A 15,226-nucleotide genomic window follows, 5' to 3' on the forward strand; every position below is an offset into this window, starting at 1 on the left:
CATCCAAACACGATGCCCACCATCACGTCAAGTTAACCCTAATTCATTTTGGTATTCGTCTCTCCTATACTTGTACTGAGTCTGCAAGACATATTTCTCATCCAGCGCCGCTTGGGCGCCTCGTTGCTCCTTCCTTCCAGTCCTTGATAATTCGAGAACATCCCATGCACTCGTGCAGATAGTCTCTCTTCACGACATCTCTGATCGCACGCACTAGTCCCTCAACTGCGCGACAAAATGGCATCCACAAACTCTTCTGTGGTCCTCGACCTGCCGCCGCTGCCGTCTTACACTCTCCGACCGCGCGAGCCCCTGCTGCCCTTCATATCGGACAACCTCCTGGCCCTATCTCTGCCCGTCATTGGATACTGGATTGCAAGTCTGTTCTTCCACTTTATCGACGTCTATGACTTCTTCCCCCAGTACCGCCTGCATACACCCGCCGAACTTCTCAAGCGAAACCATGCAACGCGCTTTGAAGTGCTTCGTGACGTGATCATCCAGCAAGTCATTGAGACGCTCGCCGGGATTATCCTGGCATACTTTGATGACGAAGAAATGGTTGGCCGGGAAGAGTACGATGTCGCGCTCTGGGCGCAACGCATCAGACGGGCGCAGAGGGCTATTCCGTGGCTGCTGAGACTGGTCGGCGTAGATGCTCTCGGTCTTGCCAAGTCTATGGCCAATCATCCCAGCTGGGCCGGAGCGCTGGCTGGCGGCTCGTATCCGCAGTTGCTCCAAAAGATTGTGTTGGACAACGGCCTGGAAGTGACGGCGCCGTCCTTTGCAGAATGGGAGCTGAATGTCGCCAAGTTCATTTATTGGATCCTCATCCCTGCTTTTCAATTCGCTGCGGCAATCTGCATCCTCGACACATGGCAGTATTTTTGGCACCGAGCCATGCATCTGAACCGTTGGCTATATGGTTAGTCATCACGGCTTGTGGTCTCTAGAACCTGCTAACAGTGCTTTGCAGTCCACTTCCATTCCCGTCATCACCGTCTGTATGTACCGTATGCGTATGGCGCTTTGTACAATCATCCAGTAGAGGGTTTCTTACTGGACACGGCCGGATCCGGAGTTGCGTTCCTTGCGACCGGGTTGACCTACCGACAGGCCATGTTCTTCTATACACTGAGCGCCATCAAGACGGTCGATGACCACTGTGGATATCATTTCCCATGGGACCCTCTACAGCTGATTACCTCCAACAACGCTGCCTACCATGATATCCACCACCAGAGTTGGGGCATTAAAACCAACTTCTCGCAGCCGTTCTTTACGTTCTGGGACCGACTCCTAGGTACTCAATACCAGGGCGAGATCAAACACAAGTACGAGCGAGCGCGCATTGCAGCCGAGAAGCAGCTTGAGCGCGAGCGCGCCCAGGCTGGCGCGGCTCCGAGTGAGGATTCATCCGACTTTGAGCCTGGCCCACTGGATGCAGGCGTTGGCAAGAGCGCAGCCACGGAAGCCCCATCTCGAAGAGTAACGCGTTCGACGTCCAAGAGGGCAAATGGAGTCAATGGCGGAGGGATCTGACAAGACTGACGTGTTGATGCGGTATGTTCTAACGCATGGAACGTTGGTGGCTTTTTCTGCCTTCTTGTCTTGGCTCTTCATTCATTCTGCATGAACATGTATAGGGTATTTTAATACGTTACCAGGGCGTGGCCGGACTATGATCCTGGTTTCTTTTCTTTGATTACACCTGTAATGTACATAATACTTATATTCTATGAGTATCCGCAGCCACCTGTCACCAAAATGAATGATATCAAATTCGGACAAGCAGAAATGAGCAACTCCAGAACGCCAGTGACAATTGAATAACAACATTAACGACATCTGAAGTATCCAGACTCATGCACAAAGCAGATCATCTTCCCAAGTCATCCATCTGTCTGCTCCGGGGTGGGCAATCCTCCAGGACATTCATACGCGACTCGTCACGAGGCGGCTCATACGCACAAACTACTTCGCCAGTCTGGGTTCCCATGTCCTTCATCGTAACCCCTCCCCTTCGAGTTGCCTCGCCCTCCTGGCGGTATGTACTTGGCCGGGGATGTAGCTTCTGCAACTTATTTGGACTATTTCTGTTTTGACGATCTTCAGCGACGTGAGTATTGCTTCTGCGAATAATACTCGGACTCCGCTTTCCTTGTTGCTCTGAATCATGAACAGGGGATTTGTCGTTAACGTCATCTCTGGTCCTGTTATTATTTTGAGATGGTCTGAATGTTTCCTCATCCGTGTGGTATGGGAACGACTGGAGAGAGCAATATCCGACGCTAGACAAGTCGGAATCGACGTACGAACTGTCTTTGGCGTTTGATTTGCTTTTTCTGGTCTTGGGTTTGTTTGCATTCCTGAGGCCTGGAGGATGCTCTGGCAGGCTTTGAAAATCGGCAACCGTGCTGGAGACACTAATATTGTCTTCCGCCGCTGTCCGGTAATCCTCGGTGGCGGGAGAGTTTGGTCTCAGTCGCGGTGCAGGGCGCGACGAGGCTCGTCGGAAGCTGCCACTTTGGATGATGTTGCTATGATTGTCATGATTATCGTTGGCTGTGATGCTTCGTCGAGAGTCATTACGTTGGAGGTTATTGCTAGCATTGCTGCTGACGTTACTGCGTCGAGATGCGTTCCGCCGAACTATGGTGCCGCTATTTCTGCTGATGAAACCATTTTCGTTGTCGTTGCCATCGCCGCTGCTCTTGTCGTTGTTGTTGCTGTTATTGTTGACGGAGCCTCGTTGAGGGCCAAAGTATCGGGAGTTGCTGCTATCGTTGTTGTTGGTGTTCGTGCTGCATCGAGAGTTGCTACATTGGACGATGTTGCAGTTATTATAGTTGTCGCTGTCGATGTTGCCGTCGTTGCCGGTACTGTGCGGCGGGCCGTTGCGTTGGAAGTTGCTACGTCGGGAATCGGCACGCTGGACTATGTTGCCGTTATTGTTGCTGGGACTATCACTGCCGTTTTCATTGTCCCTCTCATGACTGGCTGCTAGCGAGAATCTGGGCGGTGACACGGCTCGATCGCAGGTGGAAGTTCCGCTTGTTGTGGACGGTCTACGGCGCTTCCCGGGAAACGACAATGACGATTCGCCATCAGCTCCGGGGCTTGTCGAGTCGGATTCCGGCCCAGAGTCATTGTCCTGATCCAGCCTGTTGAGGGACGAGGCCCGCTGTTTCTTGGTGAGCTTCTTGGCTGATTTACGACGTGCGTTCCTGTCCGCCTGGACACTAGCATCGGCGGTATCGCGGCGTTTAGGTTGCATCTCGAAGTTTTCTTTCTTGTATTTCTCCCTAGAGTCTTTCATAGCTGTCCCCAGCGCAACGCCTCTGCCGAAGACGTCCCACGCCCCGCTGAGGAAAATCCATACGCAAACGAAGACAGAGAAATTGGACGAGAAAGGCATGATTTTGGGATGCATGCCAGCCGGGGCCGGATCACCGGACGCTGGGCAGCTGCAGTACATGGCAAACAGATCCTGGAGGGCGGTCATGTCCGTAGCGACGCGGGCAAGCATGCAGGCCTCGCAGGAGTCGGACTGGTACTTCCAGGGCTTTATGTTGTGCCCGCGGGTGCCCTGCTCCTCCTGCAACAACCGTTCGTTCCACATGCCCTCTATGGCACGCACTCGGCGCAAGGTGTCCATCTCTTCCTTTCCGAGGTACTCTTCATATGGCCCCATTTTTGCCGTCTCGCTAGTGACGATGTCCCGCAACTGTCTGAACATGCTGCGCGTCAGGCGGGCGCTGAGGTCCTTGTGCTTAGCGCAGAGCACGGCCTTGCTGCCCTGCTCCGTGCGGAAGTTGACCCACTCAGACCGACAGAGGTGTGATCCGAGCATTGCGATGCCACTCTGCAGCTCCGCATCATTGCTGGCCTGGAAGACTGGGGCAAGGTACTTCAAGTCCTCGACAGTTATTTCCTGAACATCCTTGGGGGGAAGGACACACTTGAGGCTGTTCATTTTGCTGAAAATTGTGAATATGATTGTATTGAGTCTCCCTTCAGACTGAAGAGTGAAGGCGAACAAGATGGGAACAACGCTTCCGGACCGATCAGAGGAAGTGATGAAGGCAAAGGAGAATTGAGAAATGCAAGGAGAAGAGAGAATCCGCATATAACAGCAGAAGAGAGACCAAAAACACCTTTTTATGGAGGTAACTACCTGTCAGATGGACGATTCCGTCCATGGATGTCGTTTGGCGTCCAGCATCCTCCGGTCGTTCCATTCATGTTTTCTCTAGCGATCCGAAATTATCCTTGATCTCTGTGCTGTTATTATGCCTTTCCCCGGCAGGATGCTTTATTTCTCTTTGTGATGATTGCCATTTCGAGATGAATGCAATAGTTCCCAACAGGTTTCTTGAAAATCAATATCATTGTGTACACCGTAGGTGAAGGACTTCTCTGTCAAGACCGTTGCATCGTCCTGTTCTTTGTGAATTTTGAGTTGGAGAACGAGTTCCCCTGAGCGTCTTTAAGTGAAACTCGAAACATGGCATTGAATTTTTCTCTTTGATTGACTTGAAAACAACGCCGACGCTGTCTGCTAGCCCTAAGGAATTTCCCATTCAGGCAATTTGCGGGATCCGGATTCCGAAAGTCCAGGCCAATTGTCAGATCTGTAGGACACGTGACACCGCTTACAACGAATATATATAACTACTTCGTTAATCTCCAATAGCGAATCATCAGATTCTTTGCGCAGCTCGTAGCAATTCACACAGTGGTTCCTGAAGCATTTGCTTCTTTGATGTTCTCTGCGCGTTCCCCTGAAACCTGCATGTTGTCCTCCATCGTGCGACTCGTGCCCAGCAATGCCAAGCCTCGGTTCTGCTCCGCCATCCCCAATTGGCCATTGATCTCGAGGTAACCTTCCTCATCAAGTTATCTACGATGATCACTGATTGGCTCCTGTTAGATCTTCCCCACTATCTGTGGATAAACCTCGGGCCTCGGCCCCATCGCGGCAATCTGGAAACCAATCATGTGCACGGGATAAGAACTGGGAGCACGTGATTGGCCCAGTCTCCAATCCGGGCGCAGAGCGTCCAAAACGGGGTTAGCGCGGGATCGTGATGACCGTGGCGACGTGACAGCTCCACGAAGGAAGGCTTCTCCGCGGCGACGCGGCGAGTGCGGCTAAAAAGGGGGGGGCCAACTGGCTTTGGTCGTCGGTTATTTTCGTGAGTTTCAAATCCTCCGTAGAAGCATCCAGATCAATTTAATCCGCCGTTGGTGAGCATTCAATTTGAGTTGTTGGGAGGGACTCATGCCTTGCTTTTGATTCAAGCAAGGCTTATCGCAATCCGGATATCATCATTTCCCATTCGGCTCTTGGCAACATTTCCCACCGCTGGAGAGCATCTGAATAGATGAAGTTCCAGAGGAATACTCAAACGGTGGCCAAGGTCACCATTTCAGCATGGATTTGCCACCACTCTGGCGCTGGATAGCTCTGCCGCATGCGTCTCAGACATCCCAGATTGACTGTAAAGTGGATGTACCTATCCCAAGGCGAACGTAGCATGTTGTAAAGCATCCAGGGGCTGCAATGGGCATGCCGAATAAGCTCCTTGCCACCTCCCTCCGCCCGAGGATCGCCTGGAGAAATCCTGGCGCAGAGGGCGTAGTGTCTGGAGCCGAAACCAATGCTTCGGATCATAGCATCATAGCCCGTCACCGAGGCAGGGATGATCCTGGCATGTGGGATGGCTGCGTGGTAGACCGCTTATCTATCACCTGCGATCATCAAGGGGTGAAGTGAATGCATCTGCATCATCCCCAGATCATCACTTCTCATCTTCACTTCTAAAAGACACAACTCTGTGCATCTTCTATTTTTTTTATTTTTTTATTATAATTATTATTTCTTTTTCTACGTATTTCAAACGAGATCGGCCCAGAAAAGCCGCTGGTCCGTCAAGGCGATCCTAACTTCGGATCCACAGCCGAGAAAAAGGCCCGCCGCTTCGATTCCGCTTTTTATTATTAAAAACGGCTCATACTTTAGTAACTCCTCGGATCCTCTTCCCATTCAGAATTCTTTCTTGAATCCCAGCTTTCTCTCCATTGATTCTGTGTCTTCATCAATCACTCAACTCCCATCATCGTATCCCTGCAAATGACCACCACGCACACGACCGCCCCCACGCAGACTGTCGCGGCCACCAGCCAGATCTACATCTACGGCCAACCCTCGCCCTCCAACTCGGCCTCCAACACTCCAGCGAATAACTCGCCCACCTCGCCGCGGCTGACCAACGCCGCGCTGCATCAGCTCCCGCACCAAACGCGCCAAATCCGACCCCCTAAGGCACCCCTGTACGTTCCTGCAGCTCTGCGCCCGACCATCACTCCGCCGCGCAGCGCCCATGGTTCGCCGGACAGCTTGAATAACGACGATTCTACGCCTGCACCTCGCAAGATGTCCATCGGGTCGGCCAAAACCTCCGTCAGCAAACTGGCCGAAGACACATGGATGAAGGTTGAGCAATTGGGCGAGGTAACGGGTGCTCCAACGAGAGATCACTGGAAGGTTAGTCGAATTTTATTTTTTTTATCTCTTGTCATCGAGATTTGATGGTTGCGGAAATTGGTTTGTGTTTTTTTCTCCTGGGTTCGCTCAGTATTTATGTTGCTGTACCTTGTGGGCCATTTTCCGCTTGATTGCGTGCTTTCACACCATCAGCACTATCATCCCTGTCCATCCACAATTGTCGTCACAGGTTCAATTAGCTGTAATTTGGCATCCACTCTCTCCCCACAGCAGCTTGCTAACCTCGTCTACAGGCTGACTCTGCTTCCCAAACTTGCGACTCCCCCACGTGTCGCTCGTCCTTTGGCCTCTTTGTCCGGCGTCACCACTGCCGTCACTGTGGCCACATCTTCTGTTCCGCTCATACCCCATTCACAATTCCCTTGGATCAGGATGCCCGCTTCCACCCCGAGGGTACCATGTCTCGCGCCTGCGACCAATGCTACAAGGCCTACCTGCGCTGGGAAGAGGCGCGGGCGGCCAACCTGAGCCGCATACAGAGTATGCTCGATGCGGGAGAACTGAACATTGAACAACAAGAACAGCAAAACTCCTCCGAGTCCAACAATGATCAACAGGACGACGCCCTGTCGCCCTCGCATCGACAATCTGATCCGATTGCCAGCAGCGTTCCTCGCGACTGGAATTGGAGCACTTTTTAAATTTCTTGTTGATGTTTTTCAGTTCTGGGCGGTGTACTTTGATTTGTTATGCGTGATTCCCCATTTGTTTTGCATGCGTTATCCTGTTCGGCGGCGTTCTGTTTATCGGGCGTTGATAATGCTTGGTGACATATCTTTTCAGCGCCCAGGATTTCTGATTCGGGTCTTCAGCGTTTCTAATCGTGCATGACTGGAGTTATGTCTGGATTCATTTGCTCATGGATTCGTCATTTATGATGTTTAATCTGCTTCCGAGCTATGCTGGGTTGAGTTTGCTTTCAGATTCTTTTCTTGACGCATCGGTTCGAAGGAATGTATAGATTGCCTTGCTTTCAGACCGCTGGTCAATGTGTATACAAGACCGGCCGGTGATAATATAAGATTGTGAGATGAATCTATGTTTTGTGCTCTAGTCGTAACCTCTTGAACATTCCCACGTGTAGAATCCCTTCCTCGTACCACGTCCCCAAATGGTGATCCGTTTCATAGCCGGCACGCCGGTACATTTCCTCTACCTGCACTTGCGCATGCAACCCGACGAGGCCATTCCATTCCTTGATTCCTTGGTCTTCCTGACCCTCGTCCCTTGCTACTCGACGGAGCATCTCATTAATGGCCCCGCGATTATCTCTTGCCCAATCCTCCGCAGTCCGCAACAGCAATTTGGACAGTCCGTGACCGCGGAAATCCGGCAAGACCGCCAGACGGGTAATCTTCACATAGGGCTCGTGAGAGAAATCATACTTGGGTAGGTTCGTATTTTTACTCGTAGTATCCTGCAACAGCGCCTCATGCGGGGCATGCGGAGGTGGAACGAGACGGATTATGCCTACCGGGAAGCTCTCCAACCTGTTACTCTCGTCTTGTCCCGGAGAGTGTGTGTTCTTGCTGGCATATATCACCCATTGCCAGCTCCGTTCGTCGTCCGAGTCGATCTCGTTTTCGGCGCTGCAGTGCTGCTCCTCGACGAAGACGGCATGACGGATACGCATCCCATCGCTGAAGACCGGGTCGTTGGTTGCTGGGTCGGGGTTTTCTGGAGTTGGGTAAAGGATGGTAGTGCTGGTGGTGAGGGGTGGAGGTTGAAGGCGTGTGGTGAAAGTGTATTCGGGAGTATTTTTCGTTTCTGTCATGGTGTATCTCTTTTTCTCCTGGCGGGCTTCTGTTAGCTTAAACTTTGGGTAGAGTATAACAACGATGACGATCGCACACTACTTTCCCCAGAGATTATTTAACAGGGGCGCTGAGTAGCACATGAACAGCAAAAACGCAGAAAAGAAAAATATCAATGACCTTGATAAGACCGCAGTTGATGACGCTCAACTGTACTTCGTAGTAGGTCGCGGGCCTGTATAGATTCCAGAGCCGCAATTGGACTTGGCGCTGCAGCTGACACCCCTTCAACCGAGATCGACCGGAGGTGAAGCTGAAGTGTATTTCTTCACAAGATTGCTCAACTCCCATCTTGAGGCCTTTAACCTAGGTTCACTGCGGGTTCCCCGCACAACCACAAGCGGAGGTGAGTGATTCGCTGCAATGTGGGACTAAACCTAAATTGAGATTAGCTTATTTGGCACTCGCCCAATCGCCATCATCGCTTCTAGACGGTGTCTTCGGCCCTCGCTACCCCCTCGAGCAACAACACAACATTCCAGGTGCGTCGGCGCCGACCAGGGCTCCTGGCCGGGCCAACGAGTTCAAGAGCATCCGTCATGACTTCAAAAACCCCTGAATTCTCTTCTTTCCCCTGAAGGTTCATGTCCTTGAACCGACGGATCCTTTATCCTTCCATTCATTCTTCAGCCCGTTCTGCGCATCATGATGGAGCCCTACGTCCCCAAGGAGCCTCAACTGCCACCCATTCCCGACGACCCGGTTTTTGACGAAGTACAATGGAAGACTCTCTTGTCCATAGCCGACGTCGTAATTCCTGCACTTACGTCGGCTGCGGACAGCCAATCCGATGGCCTTCGTAAAAAGGCCATTCCCGCGAAAGAGATGCAAACGGCGATCAGCGACCTCGCAGGACGCATTGAGTCGCCGGACGCAGATCGCCTGGTTCGCGAGTATCTCCAGGAGAGTGCTTCGTCAATCCCCCAGGTCAAGGAAGCGATCCGTCGCGCGTTCATCCTATCGCTTCCATTTGCGGTACGGCAGAAACTGTCGGCCGTGCTCTCGGTGCTCAAGTAAGCCGCCGCCCGCCTACTTCGGATCTCCGCTTTCAGGTCAATGAGCTCTGACAGGATATGTACCAGTACGCGCCTTGGCTCTCTACTCCTCACTGGCTCCACCACGCCTTTCAAAGACCTTCCCTTTGAAGCACGAGAGAGAATCTTCCTTGGCTGGCGTACTTCAAAACTCGCCCCCCTCCGCCAATTGTCCAAGTCTCTAATCTTGATGTTCAACAAGACCTGGCTGTCAGTTAGCCCCACGGTGCTCCCTGTGATTGGTATCCCTCGAGTGCCGATCCATGGGAAGCCGGAAGCGAGCTTTGAGTATGAGTTTCTCCAGATTCCTCCGGGTGATGGGCCCGAGATCCTTGAAACAGACGTTGTCATCGTGGGTAGTGGATGCGGTGGTGGTGTTGCTGCAAAGAATCTCGCGGAGGCTGGACACCGCGTAATGGTCGTCGAGAAGTCATACCATTATCCATCCTCCTTCTTCCCCATGTCGCAATCTAATGGATCAAACCTTTTGTACGAGCAACTAGGTAGCATTGCAAGTGACGATGGATCTATTACCGTGCTGGCGGGCTCTACTTGGGGTGGCGGCGGGACAGTCAATTGGGGGGCTTCTCTTCAAACGCAGCACTACGTGCGAGAAGAGTGGGCAAATACAGGTCTACCACTTTTCACGTCATCTGAATTTCAGGATTCCCTGGACCGGGTCTGTGAACGCATGGGAGTCAACTCTAATATCCGACACAACTTCGGCAATCAGGTAATTTTGGATGGTTCGAGAAAACTCGGGTTCGATGCAAAGACCGTGCCGCAGAATTCGGGACATCGTGACCATTATTGCGGATACTGCACTTATGGATGTCATACTGTGACAAAGCAGGGGCCGGCAGCTTCGTTTTTGACAGACGCGGCCAAAGCAGGTGCGATTTTCATGGAAGGATTCCATGCGGAAAAGGTTCTATTTGAAACTGTCAAAGGAAATAAGGTAGCTGTCGGCGTCGAGGGTACCTGGACTTCCAGAGATGCACATCTTGGAACTTCTGGCACAGGTGCGGTGAAGCGCAAGGTCGTGATCAAGGCGAAGAAGGTTGTCATCTCGGCCGGCTCGCTCAATAGCCCCTTGATTTTGATGCGGAGTGGGATCAAGAACCGGCACGTTGGTGCCAATCTTCACCTTCATCCAGGTATGTTCCGAATTTTCCTTGATTAATAGACTATTTACTTAAACTGTTGCAGTGCTCGTGGCTGGTGCGGTATTTGACGAGGACGTCCGGCCTTGGGAGGGCACTTGCCTGACCACCGTTGTCTCTGATTACGAGAACCTTGACGGGCGTGGCCATGGCGCAAAGCTCGAGGGCATAACGATGATGCCCTCGATCTTCCTCATCGCGATGCCATGGCGGAACGGCCTCCAGTATAAGAAGCTCGTATCAAACCTGCGGCACATGACCGGCTACATCACGCTCGTCCGCGACCGCGACTCCGGCCGCGTGTACCCCGACCCGGTCACGGGCCGGATCCGGGTCTCCTACACCCCATCGCCGTTTGACAGGCGAAGCGCGCTCGAGGGTATGATCGGTTTGGCCAAGATCGCCTACGCTGCGGGCGCGAAAGAATTCCACACCTCATACACCGCTATGCGGCCATTTATCCGCAAGCCCAAAGAGGGGAAGAATGAAAAGGAGGAGCCATACCCCGGCGCCGCGGACGCAGATTTCAAAGCCTGGATCGACGAGTTCCGGAGCAAAGCCCCATTGAGCCCGGATCAGGGCGTCTTCGGCAGCGCACACCAGATGGGTACGTGCCGCATGTCCGACTCACCGGACAAGGGAGTCGTCGATCAAGACTGCCGCGTCTGGGGCACGGAGGGGCTCTATGTCGTCGACGCATCGGTGTTCCCCAGCGCGAGCGGCGTCAATCCGATGATCACGAACATGGCGATTGCGGATTGGGCGACAAGAAAGCTTGCTAAGGTGTTGAAGAGGGAGAAGCATTGAGAACCAGGAAGCTTGAGCTTGACGACCTGCGCGGCCTGTATATATGTATATATATATTTCGAGTAGTAAGGTAATAGCGTGCGTGCAGGTCGCGCAAGTCTTAATGAATAATGATGGGTGATGAGATGCGTATCCAAGATCATAAGTAATCAAACGGACCCCAGTATATCACTACATGCGATCCTTTATGGCCCAAGGTTAGTTACTCTTAATCGATTCCAAGGTGTCACCGTGAACCGTGAACAGGCTAACCCACAACCGCCAACTGGCTTCCCCGCTGCCCGGAGGGCAAGAAAAAAAAATTTCCGATTCTCCACAGGGCACCAGGAACCCCCCCAGACCCTGGTCTTACCCACTGCACGAACGTAGAAAAAAAGTAATCCGCTGAGTCGGAATCGAACCGACGACATCCAGATTGCGTGGTTCACATTACAGTCTGGCGCCATAACCAACTAGACGATCAGCGGTTCTGGTAGGGCGCTGCATTGGAATGATTTATCAATCCTCTTCACATGGACGTAAATTTTTTTTAGGGATTATTTTTGACCTGCATGTTTGGATGGTATGCGAGTTGGTCTCTTACGTTGATGGATTGAGGAAATAGATTTTGAATGCAAGGGTTTATTTAAGTGATGCAAATTAGGTAGTATACATGAAAGTTGTCCATATCAGAGAACCATCCCAGCGCCATGCTATCGATTCTATGCTCTATATTGTAGCCGTTAAGACACTAAACCTCCCAATGAATCATGAAAGGAATCGTCGTCGTGATACAGTTTAATTAGGATTGTTGACTTCCTCCGCAAGTGCAGCCAAGGCAGTCTCGTAGTCCTCGCGCATCGCCCGCGATGGCTTGGTCAACATGACGTTCTGCACCGGTGCCGCGCGCACGATCGTCGCGGTCGCACCCTCGCCTTGCTTCTTCTCAGATGAACGGCCGATGATTTCTCGCGCAAACCAGCGGCCCTCGCGGTGCTGCACAAACGTCCATGCGGATCCGTCCTGGCCGGCCCGGGCCGTGCGCCCGACCCGGTGCACGTACGTAGTCGCGCTGGTCGGCATGTCGTAGTTGACCACGTGGCGGAGGGAACGTAGATCGAGACCTCGCGCAGCCCGGTCCGTAGCAATGATGATAGACAGCCGGCCCCGACGGTAGTCGCGGAGGGTGCGACGGGAGGCAGACGAGCCGTGCGACTTGATGAGCGTGCCGATTCGGTCTTTGAGTCCGGATGAATGCTGCATGAGTTGTAGCACGCGGCTGAGACGGGCGGCGGATTCGGAGGACCGCGTAAAGACGAGCACGGTGTTGCGTGCGGATTCCTTGGATGTAGGGGCGGTACTCTGTTCGGAGTCGGATGCGGACTCATCCGACGATGAGGACTCTGCACTTGAGTCTGAATCGGAGTCAGAGTCTGAGTCGGAGACTGAGCTGTCGTCAGACTCGGGAACATCGCTATCGTCAGAGGAGCTGGTGTAGTCCGAGCCGTAGCTGGATTCGGAGGCCGAGTCGGATGACTCTGAATCGTCCGAGCTATCGTGATCAGAATTCTTTTGTTGTGATAGAACACTGCCGTGCCCATCAACCTTGATCTCATCCAGCAACAGTTGTAGGAGTTGCAGTGGTTTCTGCGACGCGTCCTTTATCCGCACCGCGTGTTCCCTGAGTTTGTCCGGCAGAACAAACCGCTCACCAGATTGAGCAGGTTCGGACTCGCCTGGCTGCTCGGTCTGAGAACCCGTCTTGACCAATCTGGGGTTGTTGAGACGCAGCGATTGAAGTTTGGACAAATCCGTCGTCAGGGTCGCACTGAGAATGACCTTGCGCACTTCAGGAACTTCCACCTGGTGCCCGATACTCGCAAGGAAATTCCCCCCTGATCCTAGAGATGCCGGGTCCTTGCGTTCATCCAATGATTTCATCACCACGCTGACCCATTCTTGGAAACTTTCATTAAGAAGACGGTCTGCTTCATCGACCACAAGGTACTGGACATTTCGGAGAGAGAACCCGCGGGTCAGCCGAATGTGGTCAACAAGTCGGCCTGGTGTACAGATTAAGACGTCCACATTGTGATATGGCTCATTCACATATCCTGGCGGCAGATCACGGGTCGTTTCACATTCCGCAAAGTAGTCAAGAAGGCCAAATCGAGCCCACTCTTCTGCTGTCATGATCTTTTTCTGCTGTTTCTCGTACGCTTTTGGATCATACACCGCATGCAGTTTCATCAGCTTCCGTTGCTCATCTCGCAGCGCTTCGTTTCCAACGGCGGTTCCAATACGCAACTTTCCACCTCCGACTTGGTCAAACACAGCCCGGACTTGTTTCACCAGCTCCCGGGTCGGCACGACAATTACGGCGCGTAGTTGTGGCCATTCTAACTTTTCCAGTAACTCGAGTAGAGGCACCACGTACGAAAGGGTCTTGCCCGATCCAGTCGAAGCCGACACGCATACGTCTCCATGGCGCCTGTTCATTAGAAGCGGTATCACGGCCGCCTGAACTGCTGAAGGGGTTGTATAGCCATTCCGCTCCAATCGCGCCAACAAGTCCGGATCTTTTACGAGGTTTGAAAAGGTCTTTTGCGTGTCTGATGTAGTTTCCGTAATGGGCTTGGTAAGCCAATCGGGCAAAACAGAGTATGATGGCTTCTCTGTTGAATCTGGAGCTGGTGCCGGTTGGGGTAGAGGCTCTAATCCCTGCGCAACGACCGGAGTGGACGTTTCCTCAAGCTTGTGTTCTTCGGCTTGCTTCTTGGACTTCTGCTTTGCTGCGACCAGCTGAGAAACCTTCTTCGATTTTTCAAACTTGGAAAAAATCTTGGCGTGTTTGTTTGGCCGACTCTCAGTGGCGGCATCATCCGCATCCTGCGCTTGTGTATGCTTGCGCTTTTTGCCCATAGTGGTTAAAGGCTGCTCCAACGGCTTGGCCGCGTTGATCGAGGGGTTCAGATACGAAGCTGCCGCAAGCCTTCAGAAAGCTCGGTAAGGATCAATGACTTTTGGAGGTTCGATCGACGTCGAATTCGCTTTCTGCGCTCCGATTTCACCGAAAACCGAGTCGCTGGTCTCGGGCGATGAGGGACGATTCGCACTTTTTTGACCTGTGAGCGGCGGAATATTTTCGATTTCATCACCGGCAGAACTGGCCTGACCGCCTTCCGTTTTCTCACGTTGAACTGTGGCCTTGATCGCCGTCGACTGCGGGGAATGCGACGAGATCCATCGCTGGCGCGCGGCTCGGAGAAGGAATAGGACAGATCCATGGCTCTTTGGACTTCGAGGCTTCCGATTATTCACTCCTCTTGCAGGTATCAACGGGGATTGACCGACTCTAGGCCGGGACGAGCGGCGGGGAACGGTGAACAGATCCGAGTGTCAGATCGCTATCGATTCACACGGCAGGAAATATCTTGGATGCGGGCATCTCATGCAAACGTCACGGCAGAGTTGAAGAGAATGGGTCGTGGAAGAAAAGAGCGTTACAGTGCAGGATCAATAGTGGGAGCCCAAACCCGTTGACAACCCAGGCCACGTAGACAGGCTCAAGTGCAACACCAAACGTGTCCTATTCAGACAGCCTCTTGATCGCTCTATTCCTATTGATACAAGATCATCGTGATTGCCCGAATGATTGTGTGCCCTTGAATTTCTTATTGATTTCAGTGACTTTTTTCGCCCGACGATGATTCATGGAAAAATACTGCCGGAAGAATCAGGTCACCGCCTTTGTACCCGCCTAACATCGACATCATGCGCTGGTCTGTAGCGCAGCGTGGAAGCAATCGTGGAATGGGGTTGACATCAATCGTACATCTCTTGCGCTCGGCTGGAGAG

General features: G+C 52.5%; 8 protein-coding genes and 1 non-coding gene across 9 annotated transcripts; 5 read left to right on the forward strand and 4 right to left on the reverse strand.

The window, feature by feature from the left end:
• Positions 1-237: 237 nt before the first annotated feature.
• VTN49DRAFT_6890 (uncharacterized protein) lies at positions 238-1,542 on the forward strand (the record flags this gene model as incomplete). Its single annotated transcript, XM_069415098.1, has 2 exons — positions 238-925; positions 977-1,542. The coding sequence occupies 2 exons, from the start codon at positions 238-240 to the stop codon at positions 1,540-1,542; spliced, it is 1,254 nt and encodes a 417-aa protein (XP_069264930.1).
• A 337-nt stretch (positions 1,543-1,879) lies between these two features.
• Positions 1,880-3,976, reverse strand: VTN49DRAFT_6891 (uncharacterized protein; the record flags this gene model as incomplete). Its single annotated transcript, XM_069415099.1, has 1 exon — positions 1,880-3,976. The coding sequence occupies one exon, from the start codon at positions 3,974-3,976 to the stop codon at positions 1,880-1,882; it is 2,097 nt and encodes a 698-aa protein (XP_069264931.1).
• A 789-nt stretch (positions 3,977-4,765) lies between these two features.
• Positions 4,766-5,078, forward strand: VTN49DRAFT_6892 (uncharacterized protein; the record flags this gene model as incomplete). Its single annotated transcript, XM_069415100.1, has 2 exons — positions 4,766-4,881; positions 4,934-5,078. The coding sequence occupies 2 exons, from the start codon at positions 4,766-4,768 to the stop codon at positions 5,076-5,078; spliced, it is 261 nt and encodes an 86-aa protein (XP_069264932.1).
• Positions 5,079-6,136: 1,058 nt separating this feature from the next.
• Positions 6,137-7,212, forward strand: VTN49DRAFT_6893 (uncharacterized protein; the record flags this gene model as incomplete). The annotated part of the gene is made up of 2 exons (XM_069415101.1): positions 6,137-6,550; positions 6,805-7,212. The coding sequence occupies 2 exons, from the start codon at positions 6,137-6,139 to the stop codon at positions 7,210-7,212; spliced, it is 822 nt and encodes a 273-aa protein (XP_069264933.1).
• A 395-nt stretch (positions 7,213-7,607) lies between these two features.
• On the reverse strand, positions 7,608-8,345 carry VTN49DRAFT_6894 (uncharacterized protein; the record flags this gene model as incomplete). Its single annotated transcript, XM_069415102.1, has 1 exon — positions 7,608-8,345. The coding sequence occupies one exon, from the start codon at positions 8,343-8,345 to the stop codon at positions 7,608-7,610; it is 738 nt and encodes a 245-aa protein (XP_069264934.1).
• A 121-nt stretch (positions 8,346-8,466) lies between these two features.
• On the forward strand, positions 8,467-8,944 carry VTN49DRAFT_6895 (uncharacterized protein; the record flags this gene model as incomplete). The annotated part of the gene is made up of 3 exons (XM_069415103.1): positions 8,467-8,547; positions 8,602-8,731; positions 8,778-8,944. 3 exons carry the CDS (start codon positions 8,467-8,469, stop codon positions 8,942-8,944), a joined length of 378 nt encoding a protein of 125 aa, XP_069264935.1.
• Positions 8,945-9,030: 86 nt separating this feature from the next.
• Positions 9,031-11,389, forward strand: VTN49DRAFT_6896 (uncharacterized protein; the record flags this gene model as incomplete). The annotated part of the gene is made up of 3 exons (XM_069415104.1): positions 9,031-9,398; positions 9,468-10,576; positions 10,629-11,389. 3 exons carry the CDS (start codon positions 9,031-9,033, stop codon positions 11,387-11,389), a joined length of 2,238 nt encoding a protein of 745 aa, XP_069264936.1.
• A 380-nt stretch (positions 11,390-11,769) lies between these two features.
• VTN49DRAFT_t97 lies at positions 11,770-11,856 on the reverse strand. Its single transcript has one exon. It is a non-coding gene; the product is annotated as a tRNA-Tyr (tRNA).
• Positions 11,857-12,166: 310 nt separating this feature from the next.
• Positions 12,167-14,290, reverse strand: VTN49DRAFT_6897 (uncharacterized protein; the record flags this gene model as incomplete). Its single annotated transcript, XM_069415105.1, has 1 exon — positions 12,167-14,290. One exon carries the CDS (start codon positions 14,288-14,290, stop codon positions 12,167-12,169), a length of 2,124 nt encoding a protein of 707 aa, XP_069264937.1.
• Positions 14,291-15,226: the final 936 nt, after the last annotated feature.

The sequence above is a fragment of the Thermomyces lanuginosus genome (assembly GCF_041956635.1).
Source record: "Thermomyces lanuginosus strain ATCC 200065 unplaced genomic scaffold VTN49scaffold_42, whole genome shotgun sequence".
Lineage (NCBI taxonomy): Eukaryota > Fungi > Ascomycota > Eurotiomycetes > Eurotiales > Trichocomaceae > Thermomyces > Thermomyces lanuginosus.